Source organism: Miniopterus schreibersii (assembly GCF_964146895.1).
Source record: "Miniopterus schreibersii genome assembly, chromosome: 7".
NCBI lineage: Eukaryota > Metazoa > Chordata > Mammalia > Chiroptera > Miniopteridae > Miniopterus > Miniopterus schreibersii.
In genome coordinates, this window is record NC_138108.1 from 49,612,917 (window position 1) to 49,635,763 (window position 22,847).

General features: G+C 35.9%; 1 protein-coding gene across 1 annotated transcript in view; it reads right to left on the reverse strand.

The window, feature by feature from the left end:
• PSMD14 (proteasome 26S subunit, non-ATPase 14) overlaps window positions 1–22,471 on the reverse strand; it is a 75,673-nt gene extending 53,202 nt beyond the window's left edge. Inside the window, exons 1-3 of the mRNA XM_081142443.1 lie at window positions 22,146–22,471; window positions 16,667–16,795; window positions 14,089–14,140 (exon numbers count right to left, since the gene is read on the reverse strand). Coding sequence (XP_080998569.1) covers window positions 14,089–14,136 — 48 coding nt within the window. The 5' untranslated portion in view covers window positions 14,137–14,140; window positions 16,667–16,795; window positions 22,146–22,471. The remainder of the gene's footprint in view (window positions 1–14,088; window positions 14,141–16,666; window positions 16,796–22,145) is intronic.
• Window positions 22,472–22,847: the final 376 nt, after the last annotated feature.

A 22,847-nucleotide genomic window follows, 5' to 3' on the forward strand; every position in this document is an offset into this window, starting at 1 on the left:
GTGACCTAATAAAAAGAATTCCACACTAGAGAAAGATTATCTAACACACACAAGATGCTAAATAAATAACTTTTCCATCTCTTTATAAATAAATGCAGTTTTAGCTTTTCTTTTTTATCACTATCTCACACTAAAACATGCCAAGCAGGCATTCTGATGCCTCTGTGAGCCAAGTGTACATGAAAATGCCAAAGGCAATCCTTTGCTTGTGTGGTCTTCATTAAGAACTTTAGATCCCTTCTCCCAGAAGGATAAGTATATTCAAAAGGCAGAATAAATGATAGGCTAGAGAAAAGGAAACTAACATACTTGAAATATACTTAGAAAGGAACAAGAGACTGAGATAGTATGGCACCAGATGGGGTACAGGGGTATTTCATTTAAAGAGCTTATCTGTCAGGCCTAAGAGTAAAAAGTTGCCTTGCTGGGAGGACAGAGGCCAATGAGGCAGGAATGTAAGTAGGGGGCTGAAAGAGAGAGCCAAGTGACAACTATCCACTGAGTGAACAACTAATGTTTTTTCTAACTAACCACTGTTTGTGTCTTTTAAAACTTATAAAATATTTAAGAGATACAAAAAGATCTAATAAATAATAAACATACCACCTGGCTTATGAAATAAAACATCAATGAAACAGTTGGGCTGAAGCTCCTGTGTCATCATCCTTGATTGACTGCACGTTTCCCTACCTCTAGTTGTAGCCTCTGGTCTAATTTTGGTGATTATTATGCATTTCTTTATATCTTCACTAAATAAATATACGTAGGTAATATAAAGTAATTGCATGTTTTTAAATTGTATATAAAAACTTCATATAGAATGTATTATTCTTTCACTTGCTTTTTTTCCTTCATTACATTAGTATGGATTAATCATGTTGATACATAAAGCTCACCTAGTTTACAAAATTCCATTGATAAGTGTAATTATGTACACATTTTCCCACTAATGGACAATTAGGTTGTTTTCAATTTTTGATGTTGTATCTAGAGATCACCAAACTATAACCTGTGGGTAAGCCAGCTGATTTTTTTTGCAAATAAAGTTTTACTGAAACACAGCCCATTCACTTTTGTATTAGGTGTGGCTGCTTTAACATGACAATGGCAGAGTGGAATTGAGTAGTTGCTACAGAGACCATTTGGTCCACAAGCCTATATTTACTATCTGGCCCTTTAAGAAAAGAATACCAACCCTTGTTATAAACAATGCTATTATGAATGTCCTTGTATCCAGGTGGGATACATAATTGGGAACATAATTAGGAAAAAATCTGTTAGGTTGTAGGGTAGGCAAATCTTTATCGTTTCTAGATGTTAGCAAAATGTTTTCAAAAATGGTTGTACACTACCATTAACTTACATGTTTAGACCATTTGTGTTTCTTCTAACGTTCTTATCTTTTGCCCCTTTAAAAACGATGTGTTTTTTCTTATTGATGTGTAGAAGATATATATATACATATATATAATGCTTTGTCTATTATATTAGATATGTCTTTCCCCATCTGTGGCTCACCATTTTTGTTTTTTTACACTTCTCCATTCTGCAGGAGAGTCTGAAAAATGAGGATCATACAGCCCAAATTCATACAGTTGTTGCAAAGACTACGCATTAATATACTTAAAGTACTTAGAACAGTGCCTGGTACATGTGAGTGCTCCACAAATGTTAACACCCCTATCCTGGTGTTTCTAGGGAAGGGGACAGAAACAGCCAGGGCACTTACTCAACATATACACAGTTATAATTTCTGAACTCTGTAACATGTCATATACTGCTCATTTAAAAATAACTACCTAGAATACTATGCAGCTGTAAAAAAGAAGGATCTTTTATCCTTTGGCACAGCATGGAGGGAACTGGAGAGTATTATGCTAAGTGAAATAAGGCAGTCAGAGAAAGACAAATACCCCATGATCTCACTGATATGTGGAATATAATAAACAAAACAAACTGATGAGCAAAATGGATCTAGAGACATAGAAGCATTGAACAAACTGAGGGATCTCAGAAGGAAGGTGGAGATGGGAGAGTGGGTGGAGAGAAATTAATCAAAGAACTTATATGTTTATAAGCATAACCCATGGACACAGACATTGGTATGGGGAAAGCCTGGGGGTGGGATGCATGCGGGGTGGAGGGGATCAATGGGGATAAAAAGGGGACATCTATAATATTTTCAACAATAAAGATAAAGAAACTTAAAATAAAAAAAGATTTCAGTACAAAATAAATAACTACCTATTTTAAAATATCTTGTTTAGTTCTTAAAAAACTCCTTGATTTATACTGATTAGAAGCAAAGAAAACTTGGAAGTTCTGAGGCACAGCAGACAGAGGACAAAGGGAAGGCATCATCTCTTCACAATTTCCTAGAAATGCCCCTGACCACCACCCTACCTTTATTAAGCATTCATCTATTCACAATACAACTTGGGAGACCATGTAAAATATTACAGAGTTGCTCTTTCTGAGCAATTAAGGGGATAGGGACAGAAAAAAATATCAGGAGAAAAATGTTTACAAAGCATTGAAAGAGTATTGTGGTCAAAAGGCACAGGGGAAAGTTCTTTTCTTTTTGGAAGGAAGGCACAGGCCATACATCTATTTCTCTTCTTATACTTCCACTTAATGATCTACAGAAGAGCACTTAAAAGCAACAGTCTTCCAGTTCTGCTCTGAAGTCACCTTTTAAAAAAATGTCGTATTTTTAAATGTCATAATACACTGAACAAGTTACTTAATTGCTATATGCCTCAATTTCCTCACCTATAAAACAGAAACCTGTTGCTTAACCAATAGTATTTACTAACTACTGAGCATTTTTGCCTCAGGAGAGGGAATAGCGCAACCCTCGAGAACAAAAAAGGCACAGTGGTCAGGTACTACAAAATAATAAACAAAACATTTGAATAGATACTTTTCTCTCATTGGAAGATGGTCAGCTCAGGGAGGTTAAAGAGCCTGGGATGATGCCAATATATGAAAATCTACCCTGGAAGAAAAATGAAGAGGAACAGGATGCCGTACCATCCTCTTTCCTGTGCATTAACACGGCATTCTCATTCACTCTTCTTGCACCATGGATCTCAGCCTAGCTACTGTTTGAATCTAGTCTAGCTCCAGAGCATTGCCTTTCATTGTTTCCCAATACATACTGCCTTTCACAGTGAGTTCGGGCAGGTCAGAGATCTGTGCCAGGGCAGACAGAAGGCCAAGCTGGTGTCCGCAAAGTGACAAGGGCATGAATTTATCCCCATGCAGACTGGTGGCCAGGAAGCCTGCCCAAATTTCAGGAATCTGGGTTTGTGGGAAAACAAAAGCATGGTATAGTCCTATCAGACAGGAACGTCATTCAGGAACTCCAATATCTAATCATATCCACAATCACTCAAAGAAGCCAACTCACTAAAGAAAACATAAGCCCAAACAAGGAAGATATGGCAAAGTGAGAAAGAACATATGACAATATTTTCAGAAATTTATACTTTCAAGTTATTATTAAACAAATTTTAAAATGTAGTATTTACCAATAAGTAACTTAAACCCTTAAAAATTTATAGGGCAGATGTTAAATTCATTTCACACAAATGCTACATGTAGAAATCTCAACACTTATGTGGTCTTAGACTACGTTTATTTAAAGCAGTGAGACATTTGAAAATGAGTTTATATTAATAGGAAAGTGCAAAGAAACTTGCCAGTGTGTGCCAGCTCCCTGGCCCACAAGCAATGAGCATCACCTGTCTATGCCAGTCAGATCACCAAACAACATTACCGTGAAGGCCATGAAAGAAGCTGTTAACACTCTGGTTTGATCTCAGCACAGGCCAGAGGAGCAGACTAAGCAGAATTTTACATCAGTGGCAGGTCTCCCAAGTTCTCTTGATGCCACAGAATTCATAAGTGGGATCAGTATGTTCTAAAAAAACATGGTACTGCAAAAGGAAATAAAGGTCCCACAGCATCAAGCAGTGTAATACTTGAAACCTCACCATCAAAGTGACAGTTTTCAAGTGCCATTTATGATGCCCTAGTCTGGAAACATCCCAGCTAACCCATCTGATCAACAATTTCACAGATGGAAGCACTTGATGGCTAATTGGCAAGTCTATTATTCAAATAAACTAGCTCTCTGTACCTCTTCTTTCATTATTACAAGTCAAGGTACAAGACTGGTCATTCAAATTCACTTAATAACAGAAGCCTCTTTCTCAAAATAATTTTTTTAATGAAAAAACAAAAACATACACATTTTGGCAATTAGTTTAGAGCACTAATCAGCTTCTGAATAGTAAAGAAAATGTTTTATGAATGAAAAGGAGTAAGAAATATAAACCTTCATTAAATAGTTGTACTATCTGTATCTTCTGTTATCAATATGTCACAAGATATACATTATCATAGGTAATAAAATGAAATATCCACTCATTTCTTAAATATTCTTACAACACAGGCCAAGTATTACATGTCAAAATAAAGAAAAACTCTCTCAAAGATTTTAGGTTTCTTAAAATTTAAAAAGCAAGCATCTTACTCTTTACCTACATGCAATAAAAATTTCTAGACTACTTTAGGTTTTTTACTTTATGAAGCAAGTAGCCAGTGACAACACTATAGATATTATCCACCTGAGGAAATGCTGTTGATGTAGAATAGACTTTGGCATCCAAAAGACTTGTGTTCCAACTCAAGCTCCACTTCTTGTTAGTTCTATGACTTGACCGTATAATATGGAAATAATTCTCCCTACCCACATAGGATTGCAGTGAGGACTAAATGAGAAGATTAAATACATAGAACATCTTACATCAAAACATGGGAGGCACTCAATATTAGTCCATCCCCTTCCCCACCCCACTTCTACAATTTCTAGAACGGAATCCCGATACAACTGTCAAAGTATGTGGGTTCTCTTTACAGATCCATACATTTGCTCCAGACCCCACTAACAATTACATTCCTTATTCAGAGTATCTGGTTATCTCCCTAAACAGCTACAATTCTCATATCCCCCAAGGAAACCACCAAGGAAGAGCCTAAAATATCTGAAGATCTCATTTAGTATATAAAACAGAAATTAGGAAATGTATATGGTAACCAGAACCTGCAAATGGGAAGGAAATAGTAGCCAAAAACTGTGCAACCAGGTGCAAACTAAAGTAAAATCAAAATGATCTCCCCCACTGACAAAGCTAGATAACGGTAACAAAAATGTATTCTACTAGGTCATGAAATAAGGAGTTTCCTAGAAAATAAAGAGCTAATTAACAGAGCTACCACAGTCAGGTAAGAATGTAATAGAGCAAAAACAGGGGAAATATATATACAGTGACTGAGAGTAAAGTATAACTGTCATAATTATTAATTTACTCTTTATTGTTCCTAAGCCTTCCCACTGTGCCCAATACATGTGGCATTCAGTCTCCTGGAGGGAAGAGCCTGTGAAATCACTGGGAGTAGTTTGAAAAGCAGCACTGGGAGTCTGTCCAGTGGACACCATTGCCCTGCTCTGGCGGCATACTTCCAGGGCGCTCAACCCACAAACAATCACTTTGAATGTGTGTTGCAGGAGAAAATGCTGGCCATGTCTGCCCAGTTCACTGATATCTAGAGAACTGTCCAAATGACAATATGAACTGAAAAACTGAAAGTTATATTATACAAGTTTAAGATGAGACCAAAGATCAATATACCAAATGAGCAATGTAATCAGTAAATCAAACATGCACAACAATGTTGAGGGTAGGGAAGGAAAAGATATAGATTGAATTTTTATGATCATAACATCCCCATACATTTGGAATACCGAGATTATACTGCAATATTTTAGTTTCCTATATTAGAGGTATCTTCTCGTTTCTCATCCCATATACCCTTTTCTATCAAAAAATGCTATCAGGTGTCATAGATCCATCATATCCTTGATTTCAAGTTTAAAATATTTTTTATTTTTTCTTTTTACATTTTTCAAATTTAAAATCTTAACATTTCATTTTTCCTCATAATTTTGATTTTCTATTTCACTAGAATGTGATTAATGTCGGAAGACAATTTCACTGTAATTGAAAATACATCACTGCTCCCCTTATTTGCTAAAGAACTCAAAGAAAATAATTTAGGGTAATTTCATATCAAAATAGAAATTTAACATTCACAATGTCAAAGATGTTTCTCTCTGAAAGACAGTCACAACTACAATGTTCAAACGAAATTACACAGATTAACTAGACTGCACCCACCATGAATTTGTTTCCCCTTTACTTATTTGAGAACTCCCAAGAGTTGATTTGAGACCTCTCAGTATCTACTGAAAAGAATAAAGCTGCAGAGACAACTAGAAAGAGAATGCTCTAATTAGCTTGCTTTTGACCTGACCTCTTTCTTAATTTTCTGAGTAGAAACATCAATTCAATTACATGAATAGAATGATTAGGAACTATACTTTTTAATTGTCTATACAGACAGGCTAAAGAGCTCAAGGAACATAAAGAGAACTCATAAAAAGCCTTTGTAAAAACCTGCTCATTTTCATGCTACTGTGCCAGTAGTAAATAGTTTTATTTCAAATGTAACAGGTGTAAAGACGAATTGTTACATTAAGCCACACCAGAAGTTCTCTATCAAATAAATATACAATAAAAATAAACATCACAATCTGTAATTTTAAAACAGCATTGTAGTAGCTTCTTGTCGATGCTTCTATTCTTGCCTCTTACATCTCATCTCAGGAGTATCCAGTTCTTTAAAAATGCAAGTCTAATAAGCATCACTCCTTTGCCCAAAAATCTCTAATTAGACTCTCAACTCACTCAGAAGAGAACCTTCTACAAGGCCCTGCATGATCTAGTATCTGGCAACCTATCTTGTGTTACCCTCTTCAACTCCAAGATTGAGGGAGAATATGGAATGCCTACACAAGGTATGAGAAAAAGTAATAAACAATAAAAAGTTATTTCTGATTTTGTTTTACTTGGTGGCTTTTTTAGAAAGTACTAAAGGAAAATGTTATTTCACATCATCTAATGTTACTCATAATGTAATGCTCTTTTGCTTTGGTTTGTTTATTAAAAAGAGAGAACATTACATATAAAATGCAAGTTCCTTTAGCCTCCCTCCCTTCTCATGAATTTGGTGTGGTTTATGTAGGCCTGTGCTGTACAATATGGTAGCCAAGGTTACATGTGACTACATAAAAATAAAAATAAAAATTCAGTTCTTTGGTCACACTAAGCACATCACATGAATTCAATAGCTACATGTGGCTATTAAACTTAAATTAATTTAAATTAATTAAAACTTAGTTCTTCCATTGCTCCAGTCACATTTTCAGGGGCTTAATAGGCACATGTGGCTAGTGCCTACTGTATCAAACAGTGTAGATATAGAACATGTCCATTATGTAGAAAGTTCTACTGCACAGTGCCGGTATAGACTTTGTGATCCTTTCACTCAAGAGTTATATACACTTAAAAAGTGTTATTTTATGTTTTTTAAATTAATGTTACTGCTTTCACATTGTATATATAGCTCTACAACCTGAATTTTTCTCTTAATATGTTTATAAGATCTATTATACACATTGATATAGTCTAGTTCATTTTAACTGCTGCATAATATTCTATCATAACACACTGTGCTGTAGATAGATGTTTAGTATTTTGCAACTTTTCAATAACACAAACAATGTCATAAAGAATATCCTTAAACATGTCTCTACACGTGTAAAAGTTTCTCTAAAGTGAATAAATCGAATTGCTGAGTGACAGAAGTTAGGGCATTTTCAACTTTTACTATATACTGTCAAATTGCTTTCCAAAGTAACTTTAATCATTTATACTCCACATATAGTGTGTTCACTCGACATATATTTATGACCTTCTATTTGCCAGGTAATGTTATAAGCACTAAGATACAATTTCCAATGAACTCCCACATCCCACACCCACCCACCTTCAGGAAAAAAGCTTACATAAGAATTTTTGCTTTCCCAAGTCTTCATTAATACTTAATACAACAGACTTTTGAGTAAAAAAAAAAAAAAAATCTAATACTTGTTTCAATTTTCATTTTCCTGCTATAGAGTGAGGCTGAGTATTTTTTCATATGCTTGTTGGAAATTCTTGCTCTACAAATTACCACTTCATGATCTTTTTTCTATGAGGTTTTCTTTATTTTCTTCCTGAATTATGGTTTCTGCTAAATGTGTTTCAGATAAATGTGTTGTGGATAAATGTGTTGCAAATAACTTCTCTCCCTCTACTGCTTGTCTTTAAAGTTTGTTCCTATTGTCTTTGTTGGGACAAGAGTTAGTAATGTATTGAGGCAGTCAAATTCCCAATCTTCTCTTTTGAGTTATGCTTTCCTATTTTGAGGTCACAAGGACATAAAATTTTCTTCCACATAATATTTTTGGGGGCTATCTACTGTGGTGATTGAGATGTTCACTCTGAGTTTATGTTATCCTTATACGAACAATCTAAGGTAGATATTAATCTCTTTTTAAAGATACCGTAATTTTATTTTAACTGTGGTAGAATATACATAAGATTTACCATTCTGTCCATTTTTAAGTGTATAGTTCAGTGGCATTAAGTACATTCACACTGTCATGCAACCATAACCACTGTACAGAAACTTTTCATTTCCCAAGTTGAAACTCTGTACCCATTACACACTAACTCCTCACTCCACTATGAGCCCCATCCCCCAGCAATCACCATTCTACTTTTTGTCTCTACAAATATGCCTACTCTAGCACCTCATATAAGTGGAATTACACAATATCTTGTCTTTTTGTGACAGGCTTATTCCACTTAGCATAACGTCTGCAAGGTTTATCCGCGTTGTACCATATGTCAGAATTCCCTTCCCTTTAAAGGCTGAATATTTCACAGAACGTTCACATCACATTTTGTTTTGTTCATTCAGCCATCAATAGAAGCGAGCTGCTTCCACCTCTTGGCTACTGTGAACAACGCTACTATGAACACCGGTGTACACATATCTATTTGAGTCCCTGCTCTCAATTCCGTGGGGTATAGACCCACTAATGGAATTGCTGGATCATATGGTAATTCTGTTTTCTTCAGAGGTCATACAATTTTACAGTCCTACCAGGAATGCACAAGGGTTCCATCCTTATCAACAGTTGTTTTTGGTTTATTTGTGGAAATAGCCATCCTAATGGGTATATATTCCAAAATTATAGTTTGATTTTCAGTTAGGTTTTCATTTAATATATATTTTTGTATACAGGGTAAGACAGGAATCTAATATTAATTTCCCCCCACATAGAAAGCCCCCTGCTTCAGCATCATTTAATGAACAGGTCTCTACTTCCCCACTAATTTTTAATACCACCTCTATCACAAATTAATTTCCCATATATGCATAAATCTATTTCTCGGCTTTCTATTTGATTACACTGATCTACCCGGCTATCATTATACCAACATAACACTCTTTGAGTCATACAGCATTAACATATCTTTTGATATTTGTTAAAGCAACTTTCATTTTCCTTTCTAAGAATTTCTTTGCTATTCTTGGATTGTTTTCTTCTATATGAATTTTAGAATCAGTTTTATAATTCCAAGAAAGTTCCGGTTGGCATTTTTATTGGAACTACATTGAATTTATGATTAATCAGAGAAAATTGGAATGTGATATTAAGACTCCTTATCCATAAAAACGATATTATTTCTTCATTTATTCCAGTCATTTTCCCATTGCTATATTAAATTAATCCTTTCTATAAAACATTAGACCAAATCCTAAAAAATAAAAATTGAAAGAATATTTTTCATCCAAGACCCGTAATGGAAAACAAAAAAAGTTATTAGTTATATATACAAAATCCATATACTGTATGGATTTGTGAGTTATAGCAAATAAACTAAATCCTATCCAATTCATGAAGTTATTTTTTAAAATCTAGCTGCCTGAAATAATCCTTCAAAATGTAGCTTATACCTTGCCACTTTCAGAAAGCCTTCTGTGATCACTCATCTACAGTATTTTCCCTTATTTTTGCATCTGGAAATTACCAAAGTCTATATCAGAAAGCTGCAAAGCAATCACTTGTAGTCAACATGTGCATGCATCTGTGCTTAGTTTGACCTACACCAGGTTGCTTAAAATGAAAAGTGGAGACCAAAAAAATTAGGGTATTTCACAAAAATCACAGGACTTCTGGCTTGCAGGTTAAATGTCATTCTCTCTCAGGGACACAGCTCTGAGTGGTTCCATCTCCATTCTTCCTTGATTACCAGTGGAGGCAAGTCTCACACTGATTCTTGAAGGGTCCACCTAAAGATGACCTGTTAATTTCCAACTCATATTGCATTCATCAAAGTAAAATCATGGTCAGGCTAACTTCAAAAGTGATGGACAAGTATAATCCTACAATGTGCCTGGAAGGTAAAAAGTCAGAAAGATTTCCTATAATTGATGACTTTGCTTTCAGTCTCTTCCCTTCTACCTATTCTCCAAACTACCACTAGAAGCACAGACCGAGTTATCTCACAACACTGCTTTAAAAATCATAAAACTGCGATGCTTATGGGATAAAAAGTAATATTCACTAAGAGTGGCATTCAACATCTTTCATAATCTTCTCCAAAGTCTTTTTTACTACCTTCTTTTCCCATTATTTCCCCTCACATAACCTATTCTCCAGCCTTTCTGAATGTCTTAGCATATACTCCAAAATTTAGCTCAAACATCACCTCAGGCGCATTTTTCCCTTTTTGTGGAAAAAATTAAACCCTACATCCACTATACTAACAAATCACTATTTATAAGGAACACTAGTATTCTCTCCCTCAAAAGTAGTTATTATGTGCCAGGCACTTAAAACATAATTATCATGTATCTACTAGAATGTAAGGTGCCTAGATTAAGTAATGATGTTCTTATTTACCCTGGTAATTCCCTAGAACATAACACCCAACACACAGATCTCAAAATATTGGCCTAACAAATCCATATACAAGACAATAAATGCCACTACATTTTACTTAAGTTTCTATTAGTTTTAGGCTTCCTTTGACTGTTTCTAAAGCTAAAATGGACCCAGACTTAAACTAACGCTTTCAGAGACTGAAGACTATGCTTTGGCTATTCACATCTCTTGGATTTTGTCTTCACTGCTTTTGGAAATAGTTTAGTTGCCAAGACCTAAGCTGGGATAGTTATAAAGACAACCAGGTAGCAAAATTACAGCAGTAAATGCTTTTAACACGATCATCTCACATCTTTTAGAAATTTCAAGTTCGCAAGCACTTTAGCAAAGTAAATTAAAAAAACATTTGAAATTGAAAGGAATTCATTTACAAATTCTAGTAGTTCTAATAAAATACTTGTTTTTGTTTCAAACTAAGTTATATTGAAGCAGGAGATTGTGGAGAGATTCATTTTAGCCTATTACATTTAAAAATGTAATATTAAAAATAATTAAACTTTAAATTAAGTTGTTTTGTTGGTATGGACACCATAATGAAGAACTAGGAAAAAACTACCATGATAAAGCTAATGGAAGAGAAAATTTTAAGGAAGGCATTGTGAACACTGTGTAATATTGAAGTATAGTTAAAAGAGAGCTAAAAGTAGGCAAACAGACTTGGCAATTTAAGCAATTCCAGTACAGTAATGGAGGAGGCCAGAATATAATCTCAGGAGACTCAATGGAGGTAAGGAAGTATATGAGTATAAGCTATTATTTCAGAAATTCTAAAAATAAATGGAAGAAAAGGGTGAGGGAAGTTTTGTTTTTAGGATACAGGAGACTTAAGTATCTTCATAGGCAGAGAAGGGGGTGATCAATGGAGCAAGGTTTCAAGAAGGTTGGGATCAGAGAACAAGCTGAAGGGTCAGCCATGGGAAAGAGAAAGGTTACTTCTACTCAGAGAAAGGTAGGAGCCCTTAGAAAGATGAAGGACCCTATTCTGCTCTTATACCCATGTTGTCAAAGGGCTACCTGCGAACCTACCAGCAGGTTTTGTGGAAAACTGTTAGGAGGAGAAATTCTGCCTTTTCCATTACACGGTCAGACAGGACCTTCTGTACGGATGCCCGGAAGACAAAGCACTCAGGTCTCCTCTGCTCCTTCTAACTGGCCGCTGTGCGCTAGCCTGTGGTGAGAGTAGCTATGATCCATCCAAAGACTTTTGATTCCTTAGTAAAAATAGTGTTTTACTCCTGTTTATTAAAAACAATGCACTGAACATTTCATGTTGCAGAAGTAACGTCATAAGTATATGACAAATTAGTTTAGAACAAGAGTAACATAAAGTCTTAGAAAAAAATTTTAACCCTTGAAATTAAAAAATCCTCGTATCTGATAAAGGAAATATCACAGAACTAGAACCCCCACAAATTATTCCTTTGAGAGTGTGTCATCTAACTGGGCAGATGAAACACACACATGAAATGACAAATTCTTAAGTAATGTATTTTTTAAGTTGAAATGAGAAAAAACTGAGGACCCAACAGCTGATTAAATTATCACAAACCAAAGAGAGGTTACTGAACCAAAACTTAGTTTTCCACTTAATGCAAAGCTTTGCAGTGGTCACTGAGATATAATGTAGCTCAATTTGTGGTCAGTAAAACCACTATTTCACGTCCAGCAATTTCCCAGCATGGATTCTAGTATGGACATATATGATTCATTGCATCCAATGCTCAAGGAATGTTATTTTGGTATTTAAATTTGATGCAACTTCCCTTAAGAATTCTACTAGGGCAACATCCTTACCTGTAATTTGCAGGTGAATCTGCAAATTTGCAGTGCCTACATACCACCTCAGTTCACTTCTGACACTTTTATATGTCTTAACAAAGTTATTGTTAATTTCAGAATAAGTTAGAGAAATTTTATAAGCTATATAGAATGTTTATAAAAGTACAGAAGCAGCTTTGGGAGGGTCAAGTTCAGAGATGCTTAGACCTGTTAAGAAAATGGATTACATCTTACAAAACTGAAGAATCCAAAGAAGCAGGCTGATAGTAGAGAAACATGAGAATACTTAAATCTAACAAAAGCAAGCAAAAAAATAACTGAAGCCTATGCAAGGATGCAATACAGAATCACAAAATGATTTCAACTTTCTAAAAGATTTATTAGTCATAAACCATGATAGATTTAATCAAAGATTTATTGGGGAAAAAATGCCTCTAAAACATAAAATTTCATGAAATTTAAGACAAAACTGTTTTTTACACAAAATATAGACTACTCTGAATGAAAGAAGACAAAGTCATCAATAGTGATATGGAAATGAGGTAAAGTTGGTAACTAAAGGGGTTCTAAAGGTGGGTTATAAAAATAGTCACAAACTTGGTAATAAAACAATCCATTACATAAAAGGAAGGAACAACACATAGTCATCTCTCTTGTTAATAGAGGAGTGAACAGATAATTAGTGCAGAACTCAAGATGCAGAAATTTCTTCTTTAGATGAAAGTAGATATAATACCCTGAGATAGAAATCTATTAGGGGGTCATTTGTCCAATAGCATGGAACAAGATAAATGATAATATTAAGACAACTGAAAATTCACTTAATTTTAGTAAGACTGTAAAAAAAATCTGCACCAAAATTAGAGAAAAAAGAGATATTACTTATTAATTCATCCATGTATCATAATTACTAACAGGAATTTATCAGTTTTAAGATTATACATACAAACATTCTATGGGTCAGTTTTCTAGATCTTATCAAGAGTATGTCATGTTTACCTTTTCATGTGTTACTTCTAAAGTCTACATTGTAAACCCCCAAATAAGATATTCTGAGTCCCCTTTTTACTAAAAGGCAAGTTTGTTAATCTCACATATCCCAAAATTTTAAATGAAAGCAAACAGAGAAAATTCTTATTCCTAGGTGAAAATTAAATTAAGATAATAAAAAATGTTCTCCACATGTTTAGTGTTGAAATACAGCAACCAGCAATAAGGTAAACTTCTTACCATAAGGTTATCTATGAGGTGATTTTCTTGGGAATGATTTCTTTCTCTTTGGATAACTAGAAAAAGGCTTGCAGTTTATACAAAGAAATACTGAGAGTCTGTATACTAACCTGGCCCAGTCCAGGCATACCTCCTCCAAGTCTAAGAAGTCTGTCCATATTTCTAGAAAACAGAAACAAAGGAAAACGTTTCTAAGCACAAAAGTGTTTACTCAATTGCTATCTATATAATTCACCTTCAGTCACTCAGTATGTCAAAAATATTGGTGGTAATTACAACACAACATCAGACTTCCTGTTAATTAACACCACATATTAATTCAAGAAGCTGTCTTCCATGCTAATTAACAGACCTTATCTTACTGCTTTGGTTTTGGGTTATCCCCAGTTTTAAAGACAAGCAATCTTAGCATAATTTCAAAACTTTGCTATCATTAAGTTAATTATATTTTCTTATTGTTATCTAATAAAAGTACCTGAATGAGGAAAAACTGCCTGAAATGCTTATCATCTGTATGATTGAATTTCCTTCAATTTTTCCAGAGTGTACAAATAAAAATCCTCACTTTTAAATTAAATTTTAACATCCTCATTAGTAAGTTCTGTGCTAATTAACTTACAAGCTTGTCAGTTATCATCAAAACTACATGTGAAAGACATTGCGAGCAGATTATGGATCTCTGAACTTGCATCAAAGGCTTTTTAAAAATGAACTCATTATACTAAAAGGAATACTAAAAGTAAATATTACATGCATTAAGATAGTGTTTTAGAACCCACACAGACGTTTTGTGTTATTTCAGATATTGTGGAGATAGGTACCATTTTCACTGAGGAAATGCAGCTGCTGTTCTCAATTATAATCTTAAGAGTTAATCAATACAGAGGGGATTAACTTTGAAATATCAATCTGATTTGTTTTTTATGTCTGGAATAACTACAGAAGACATTCTGAAAAACCTGAAAAATTCACAAAAAACTCAAAGGAAAAATATAGCAAGGGTACTAACATGGCCTCAAATACACAAAAAGAAGCAATCAAGTTATAAAAATTAACTAATACCCAGTACAACTAAACACTTAAACAAAGCTTTTTTCCTACTTGCTACTATGCCTTAAAATTCCTCTTCTTCCTAAGTGTATGCTTTAGAAAATGGTATTACCACAAATATATTCTAAGTTAAATGCTAACAGATTAGTCATTTGTCCATATTGTTTTACTAGTTAAAACTGCTATACAAACTGAAACTCAATAATATACTGATGACCACTACTTTACTGCCTAATCATGTTTGTTGAATTCTGCTAACAATTTAATCCTGAGAATATTTAACAATGCTAACATTGCAAACTTTATTCAAGTCCACATACAAAAGAGTACATAATGAGTCAACCAGGGAATTTTCATAAAGTGAACTCACCCCCATAACCACCACCTAGACCTAAATGAAGGAACAGAACATCAGCACCTAAGAACACCTCCTATGCCCCCTTCCTAGTCTCTACCACCCCACAAAAGTAGAATTCCAACTTCTAACAGCATAGATCAGTTCTGCTATTTTTGAATTCTATATAAATGTAATCATATACTTTAGTATCTGGCTTTCACTCTACAAGTTTGTGAGATTAACAACAAATAAACTCCTTTTAAAAAATGAAAACCTGATAGTCCAAATTTCTGCTTTACAACCTTAACTCATACTCCTCATAGGAACATTTACAAATAAAATCTCCATCAAATTCTCATTAAAATTCTTCAACTCAAATATGGCATTCAATATATAGTACTTTTTAAAGGCTATAGAAAAAAACAACAACCACCCAACCTGTATATTTTAAAATATTAAAGAAATTTCTCTAGAATATATTACCAAAGGAAAAAAATTTCTTTTGGACCATTTCAAGCTTACAAACTTAAAAACAAATGGGGAAAAAACCCTAGCAACATGCCCTGGCCTGTTGGCTCAGTTGGTTGGAGCACTGTCCTGTACATTAGAAGGTTGTGGTTTGATTCCTGGTCAGGACACATGCCTAGGTTGTGGGTTGGATCCTCGGTTAGAGCAGTAAGGGAGGCAACTGATGGATGTTTCTCTCACGTTGCTGTTTCTCTCCGTCTCTGTTTCCTTTCCTTTCTCTCTAAAAAAGAACCAATGAAAATATATCCTCGGGTGAGGATTAAAAAAAAAACAAAAAACCTAACAACTTTAGACATTATACATATTCCAGGCCAAAGTCGATTCCCAGCTGTGTTCAGTTTATCTATTCCCTGTGTTGTTTCTGATGACTTTACACAGACTCCAGATGCTGTGAATATACATGAGCAATGTGGGGAGCAGAGGGAAAGAAAATCTGGCAGGTCAAATTTGTGTTTTTAGCAAAATTAGATGTCTCAGCAAACAGGAAAAAATATTTAACAAACTAAAGCATTTAAGAAAAGATAATCAGATCTAATAAAAATACTAACATTTGGAAATGAAATATATTGATAAATGTTCTAAATCATATCACTTTAAGTTTATAGAAAGCAAACAAACACAAAAATGCCAGTTATCTAAACGACTTTCATGAGCCCTTACATCTGGTTATCTGATTTATAATTTCATATGTGTTAAAAATGATGTGTTTCATCACATCCATATATCACTTCCTGAAAGAATATGTAAGAACAAAATACATTCTTAATTCTTACCTGGTCAGTAACTACAACTCCTGTGGTGTTAAGCTTCAATCTGTTGACTTTGACAAGTTTCTTCTTAAGTCAAGCTCTTGCTAATACTGGCAGGTATGATTTTTTTCCAAGTTTTTTTTTTTCTCTCTCCTAAAAAAAAAAAAAAATGAATAAAATAAGATATAATTATGTTGAGAACTAAAAAAGAAAATATAACAAGAGCTTTACAAGAAGCAAAATTCTTAAAAACAAAATAGAAATCAAATTTGATTTTTTAAAAACCATTTCCAAGGGTATAAAATGAAATACCATCCTGGGGAGCTCTAGAACATAGTGATTAATCCTGTATCAAAATTTTGTTTCTAAGGTTTTCTTTTTGAGCAGTTCTAATTATATGTAAAAACTGACATTTCATAACTTTTAGAAAGAGGTGTTTTAACAAAGAGAAAATTTACTTATATTTTCAAATAGAACAAAATTCATTTGATTGTGCAATTACCATATAAGTCCATTGCAACATTACATATTACAAATCTATGATACATTATGGAGTCATTTGTCCTATATCTTGAAATTTGCTACTTCATTATCCTAGAAATTAGTTCATCATTTCTTAATCCATTATTTCCAATTATGCCAAAAAGACTAAAATAACAAGAAAATGGAAAAATGATAACCACCGTTCAATATGAAGCGATCATGAAATACATTAGTTACTGCATCATCCTTTAGTTTTTATTGTGCTGTCCAAAGCATTGCTTCATCTTTCAAAAAGAGAGAGACTAGAGAAATTTTCTTTGTAGTCTTTTTTAGCTTTTTTGAACACAGTTGAGAATTCAGAATTTTCCATCTCACCCATAATGGTAAAAAGAGAATTGACGAAGGATAAAAGTTTCACAATTATTAGAGAATCACAAGATGAATGTAAACAAAGAAGTAACAGTACTCTATTCTCTAATAATGACAGTAAAATTGATGGTATAAGCCAGGGTTCTGGGGGGCACTACCGACATTCAGAACCAAAAAATTTTTTGTTAGAGGGGGCTGTCTTGTATATTATAGGATGTTTAGCAGTATCCCTATCTACCCAATAGATGCCCATAGCACTACCCAGTGGTGATAAATCAAAAATGTCTCCAGATATTGCCAAATGTCCTTTGGAAGGGCAAAATCACTCCCAGTCAAGAACCACTAGTATGAACAAAATCTCAGATTATGCATCTTTAGATGACAATATCTTAGATTCATTTTCTCAAACTTAAGAACCAGTAAGTAACACTGATGAGAAACATCATTAATTGGCTGCCTCCTGCATGCGCCCCACTGGGGATCAAGCCCCAAAGCCCGGCACATGCCCTGACCAGGGATAGAACATGTGACGTCTTGGTGCATGGGACAATGAGCAACCAACTGAGCCACACTAGCCAGGGCTAGGTTGTGCTTAACACACATACAAAGTATTGCAAATGCAAGAACCAGAAGAAATAATAAGGTAGGGCCTATTTAGAGAGGTATTTAAAATGTGGAGCTCGCCCGGCCGGGCGTGGCTCAGCGGTTGAGCGTCGACCTAGTATCCAGGCGATCGGGGTTCGATTCCCGGTCAGGGCACATGCCTGGGTTGTGGGCTGCAGCCGATCAATGACTCTCAAATCATTGATGTTTCCATCTCCCTCTCTCCCTCTCCTTTCCTCTCTCTGAAATCAATAAAGATATATTAAAAAAAAAAAAAATACATTTAAAATGTGGAGCTCATCTTTACAAGATGGATATGGACCAGGTTCATGCATGATGAATAATGAGCAGTTAATTACATTCAAAGGATGTTGTCTTTTTCAGATACATATACCTTCAAAACCAGGAAAACAGAGAATAAAAATTTGTATTTTCTATGTTTAAACTTACTATCATTTTTAACATGGTTGTTTTTTACTCTCTTTATTTTTACTTCTGTACATTATTCATGATTTAAAGGTGTAAGAAATTTTAAAAGGCCCACTGCACACAGATGGTAAATGGTGATGACTATTTTTATTGGTACATGAGAGTTAAGAGCTATGACTCTGTAGTCCGAGTGCCAGGACTCAAATCCTGGCTCTAACACTTATTAGATCTGTGTCCTCGGGTCAGTCCCCTCTCTCAAGCTCAGTTTCCTCATCCACAAAATGGGGATAATGATAGTATCCATCTCATAGAGTTGTTTTAAAGATTAAAGAAGATGATGGACATAAACAACATGTAACACAATGTTTGTGCATAATAAGCACACAATGAATGCTAACTGCTGTCATCAGCACTACTATCCTATGGGCACAGCTACAGTTCTTCCAACACTTTCTTCTACCCACATAGAGAGCTTCAAAACACTGGGTGTATTTCACAGTCCTAAATGAATCACGATGGAGAAAAGGGACTTGCATTTTGAAGAATTTAGCAAAGGGATTCATAAAATTAAAGTGTTAAAAAAATAAAGTTATGCCCGGCCGGGCATGGCTCAGCGGTTGAGCATCGACCTAGGATCCAGGAGATCGAGGTTCGATTCCCAGTTGGGGCACATGCCCAGATTGTGGGTTAGGTCTCCAATGACTCTCTCATCATTGATGTTTCTATCTGTCTCTCTCTCCCTCTCCTTTCCTCTCTCTGAAATCAATAAAAATATATTAAAAATAAATAAATAAATAAAAAATAAAGTTAAAGTGTTACACTATAAAAAAATACTTCCAATTCTTAGAAATAAAAGCAACACAAAAAAGGTCTATGAATCTAAACCAAATTTTTATACCTATCAAAGAGTGGAGGACTCAAGAGCTCATTCATGATGTGATTAACTACTTAAAACATGATCACATAACATGAATAAAGTGTTTAACTACATGTAGTATGACAAACATACAGTAATGCATTCTAATTGGTAAAACCAGTACAAAATATCATTACTTTCAAAAGGTTAATGATTTTGTATTTTTTCATCTCCTGAGTTAATATCTGATTAGAACCTGATACAGTTAGAACATGTGCATGATGTAATTAAAATACTGATTCTCAAATATTTATAGGAAATTTATGGAACCATGAATAACCTTCAAAAACAGATCCTTCAAAATTATCTTAATCTGGATTAAGGAAATAATTTTTTTTTTTTAACTTTTCAACCTTTTCACAAGAGACACTGGGACGCCAATAATTCATAAAATTCAAACAAAGTCATGAAGCCCTTAGCTCTTTGGGTTTACCATTATGATTCTTATTTTCCTTTTTTACTCCCCAACCCATGCTGCAATTAAATACTATTATTTCTCAGACTGATGCTAAATCCTTTGAAAACTACTCCACATTTGTGATCTCACTGTATTTCTAATGCCTCTACTCTCTGATTTGTGGGAAGTAATTAGGAACTTCTTTCACATTCTTAAGGGCTTTCTTCAGTGGAAGAAATACAAAGAGTCAACATTAAGCTTAATTATATAAACAGGATTTTGAAAGCAAGATTTTCCCCAGCTCAGAACAGTATTATAATAGGTATCTAAACAATTATTAAGTACTATCGGGTGTATAAAGTAATACAAAAATAGAGCCACTATGAAGCTTAGTGGCTTGCACTGAAAGAATTCACAATCTACCTGGAGACACATGATATAAACCCATGAAAAAAATACATAAAATGAAAGGATAGTAGAGGAGAGCTTGAAAGGCTCTGGAGCCAATCAGGCCTAGATTTGAATCCTGGGTTTCAAAATCTATAAGATACAGGATCTGGAGCAAGGTATCTTCTTCTAGACTCTAAATCAAATAGGACCAATACCCACCTTTCAAGTCTGCTGAAATAAATACAATGCACCTAATATAGTACCTGGAACATTCATAGGTACTCAATAACTGTTGTTACTATTATTATTATCTTAGAGCTGGAAGAGATTATTGAATCCAATTCTCATTTTACAGATGGGGACATAAAAATATCACAAAACAGAATATGAGTGTCAAATAAGTGCAAGAAACAGGGTATTTGACAAATTCACAAGTAAGAAATCACATGAGTATCCAAGTAAGGCTTTCACCGGTGGACACTGATTTACGAAACAAACATTGCTTTTTTATTGAAATTGAAAAAAATAAAAGCACCATTGCTTTTTGTTACTGATTGGCAAACATGGGTTCTGAACTTAGATACTAAACACAGTTTACATGACAAGTATAAAAATAGAGGTATTTAAGATGCAGCTTTTCCATTAGAACAGCAATATAGTATTTTCTAAGCACCCAGAGCGAGAAAGTCTCCTAAATTCAACAGGTGAGGCTTCACTGAAAGATCATGACTTCAAAACTTTCTTCTGTTGGCTTGACGTAATTTTGTTCTGGGACAAATTTAAGACAATATTCAGGCTTTTCATTAAAAAGCATTTCACTATACACACCATAACTAGTTAATTCTGAACCACTATATGTCTTAATCTCTTTAAATGCACAAAAACCCATACAATTTGTTTGAAGCATATAATTTAAACTTTGAAGGTCGGTAGGCCTACATGACAGAACAAGAAGGTCAACGTTACATTTATCTTCTCCACTAAAATTGTAGTCAGTTCTTTTTTGTTATTTCAACATCATCGACTGTCTTGTTGCTTTACTCATAAACATTGTCAGCAGCACTAAAAACATACTTTGTGAGCAGCGAAAAAAATTATCTTCACACTAGAACTCCATCTCTACGCTAATTTTTAAAGCTGCTTTTCTCCCTCTCCCATGAAACCTTTTTTCAACTTTTGATACCATTTAAATTTCAAGAGTTTTTCATCGGCCAGATTTATATTCGGACTCTTTCCTAAAGTTTACATTTTTCTTCTTTTGACTGAAACTAAGTAACGTCCCCCCCAAAATTAAGGGGTAACACACAGTAGCCTATTTCTACTTTACTGAAAACAGGAAATGTAATCAATTCACCAACAACTACTTAGGTTAAAAGGCATAGCAGGAATAACCACACTTTGTTTTGCAGATCTCCAAGATAAAAAAAAAACAGTGAATCTCTGGGGGTTTTTGTTTGTTTGTTTGTTTAAGGGAACTGAAAAACCTAACACTAAGAGAAAAGTCAAGGCCTATGGGAAAGGCAAGTGATCAAGCAAACATGCACTCAATCAGAAAGTTAATTTTATTCCCTCTCCCTTGTTCCCACTGTCTGAAGTTTCTCACAGCAGGAGTAACTATCAATAGAGCACAGACGGAGGGCCTGAACACGGGTTCTCCCAGCCTAGGAAGGAGAGGTTCCCAAGATGTCTATTCAGAGGAGCTGAAACGCCAGGAGGATGGAGCTCACACCCAGACCTAACTCTGCCAGGGACCCGGGCCGCCCGCGACGCAGACGAAGGAGCCAGGGCCCGTCCGCCAGGGCGCGGGCCTCCAGTGGCCACTCGGCTGGGCAACGTGACTCAGGAAAGCACGGGGCTGGCCGCGGCCTAGCGCGGCTGTCTCCGCGGACCTCCCGGGCCTGACTTCTCCGTCTTACCTGAAGGCGGGCGGGGTCCGCGGTCTGGACCCTGGTCTTCCAGCTGCGGTGACGCTGCCGAGGCGGCGGTGGCGGCAGCAGGGGGTCAGACTCGGCCGGGATCTGGCTCCGCGAACCGGCGATGAATCAGCCCGATTCCATTCAAAAGAGTCGCCCGGGCCTCCGCGGCGAAGCACTTCCGGGTTCACTGCTCTGCTTCGGCTTCCGTTCCCCCGACGGCCAATTGGAAACGAGTCGGGAGTGGGGCGGGCGTCCCAGGAAGAGCGCCCGGGAAGGAGGGAGCCCACAGCCCGGCGGCTACAGTCTGGGCTGGGACGGAGGCAGGGAGGGAGGGAGAAGAGGCAGGGAGGGAGAAGGGGGAGGCAGGGAGGGAGGCAGGGAGGGAGGCAGGGAGGGAGAGGGGGGAGGCAGGGAGGGAGGCAGGGAGGGAGAAGGGGGAGGCAGGGAGGGAGGGAGAAGAGGCAGGGAGGGAGAAGGGGGAGGCAGGGAGGGAGGCAGGGAGGGAGGCAGGGAGGGAGAAGGGGGAGGCAGGGAGGGAGGCAGGGAGGGAGAGGGGGGAGGCAGGGAGGGAGGCAGGGAGGGAGGCAGGGAGGGAGAGGGGGGAGGCAGGGAGGGAGGCAGGGAGGGAGAGGGGGGAGGCAGGGAGGGAGGCAGGGAGGGAGAGGGGGGAGGCAGGGAGGGGCGGAATAGTCTGGGGCCCGG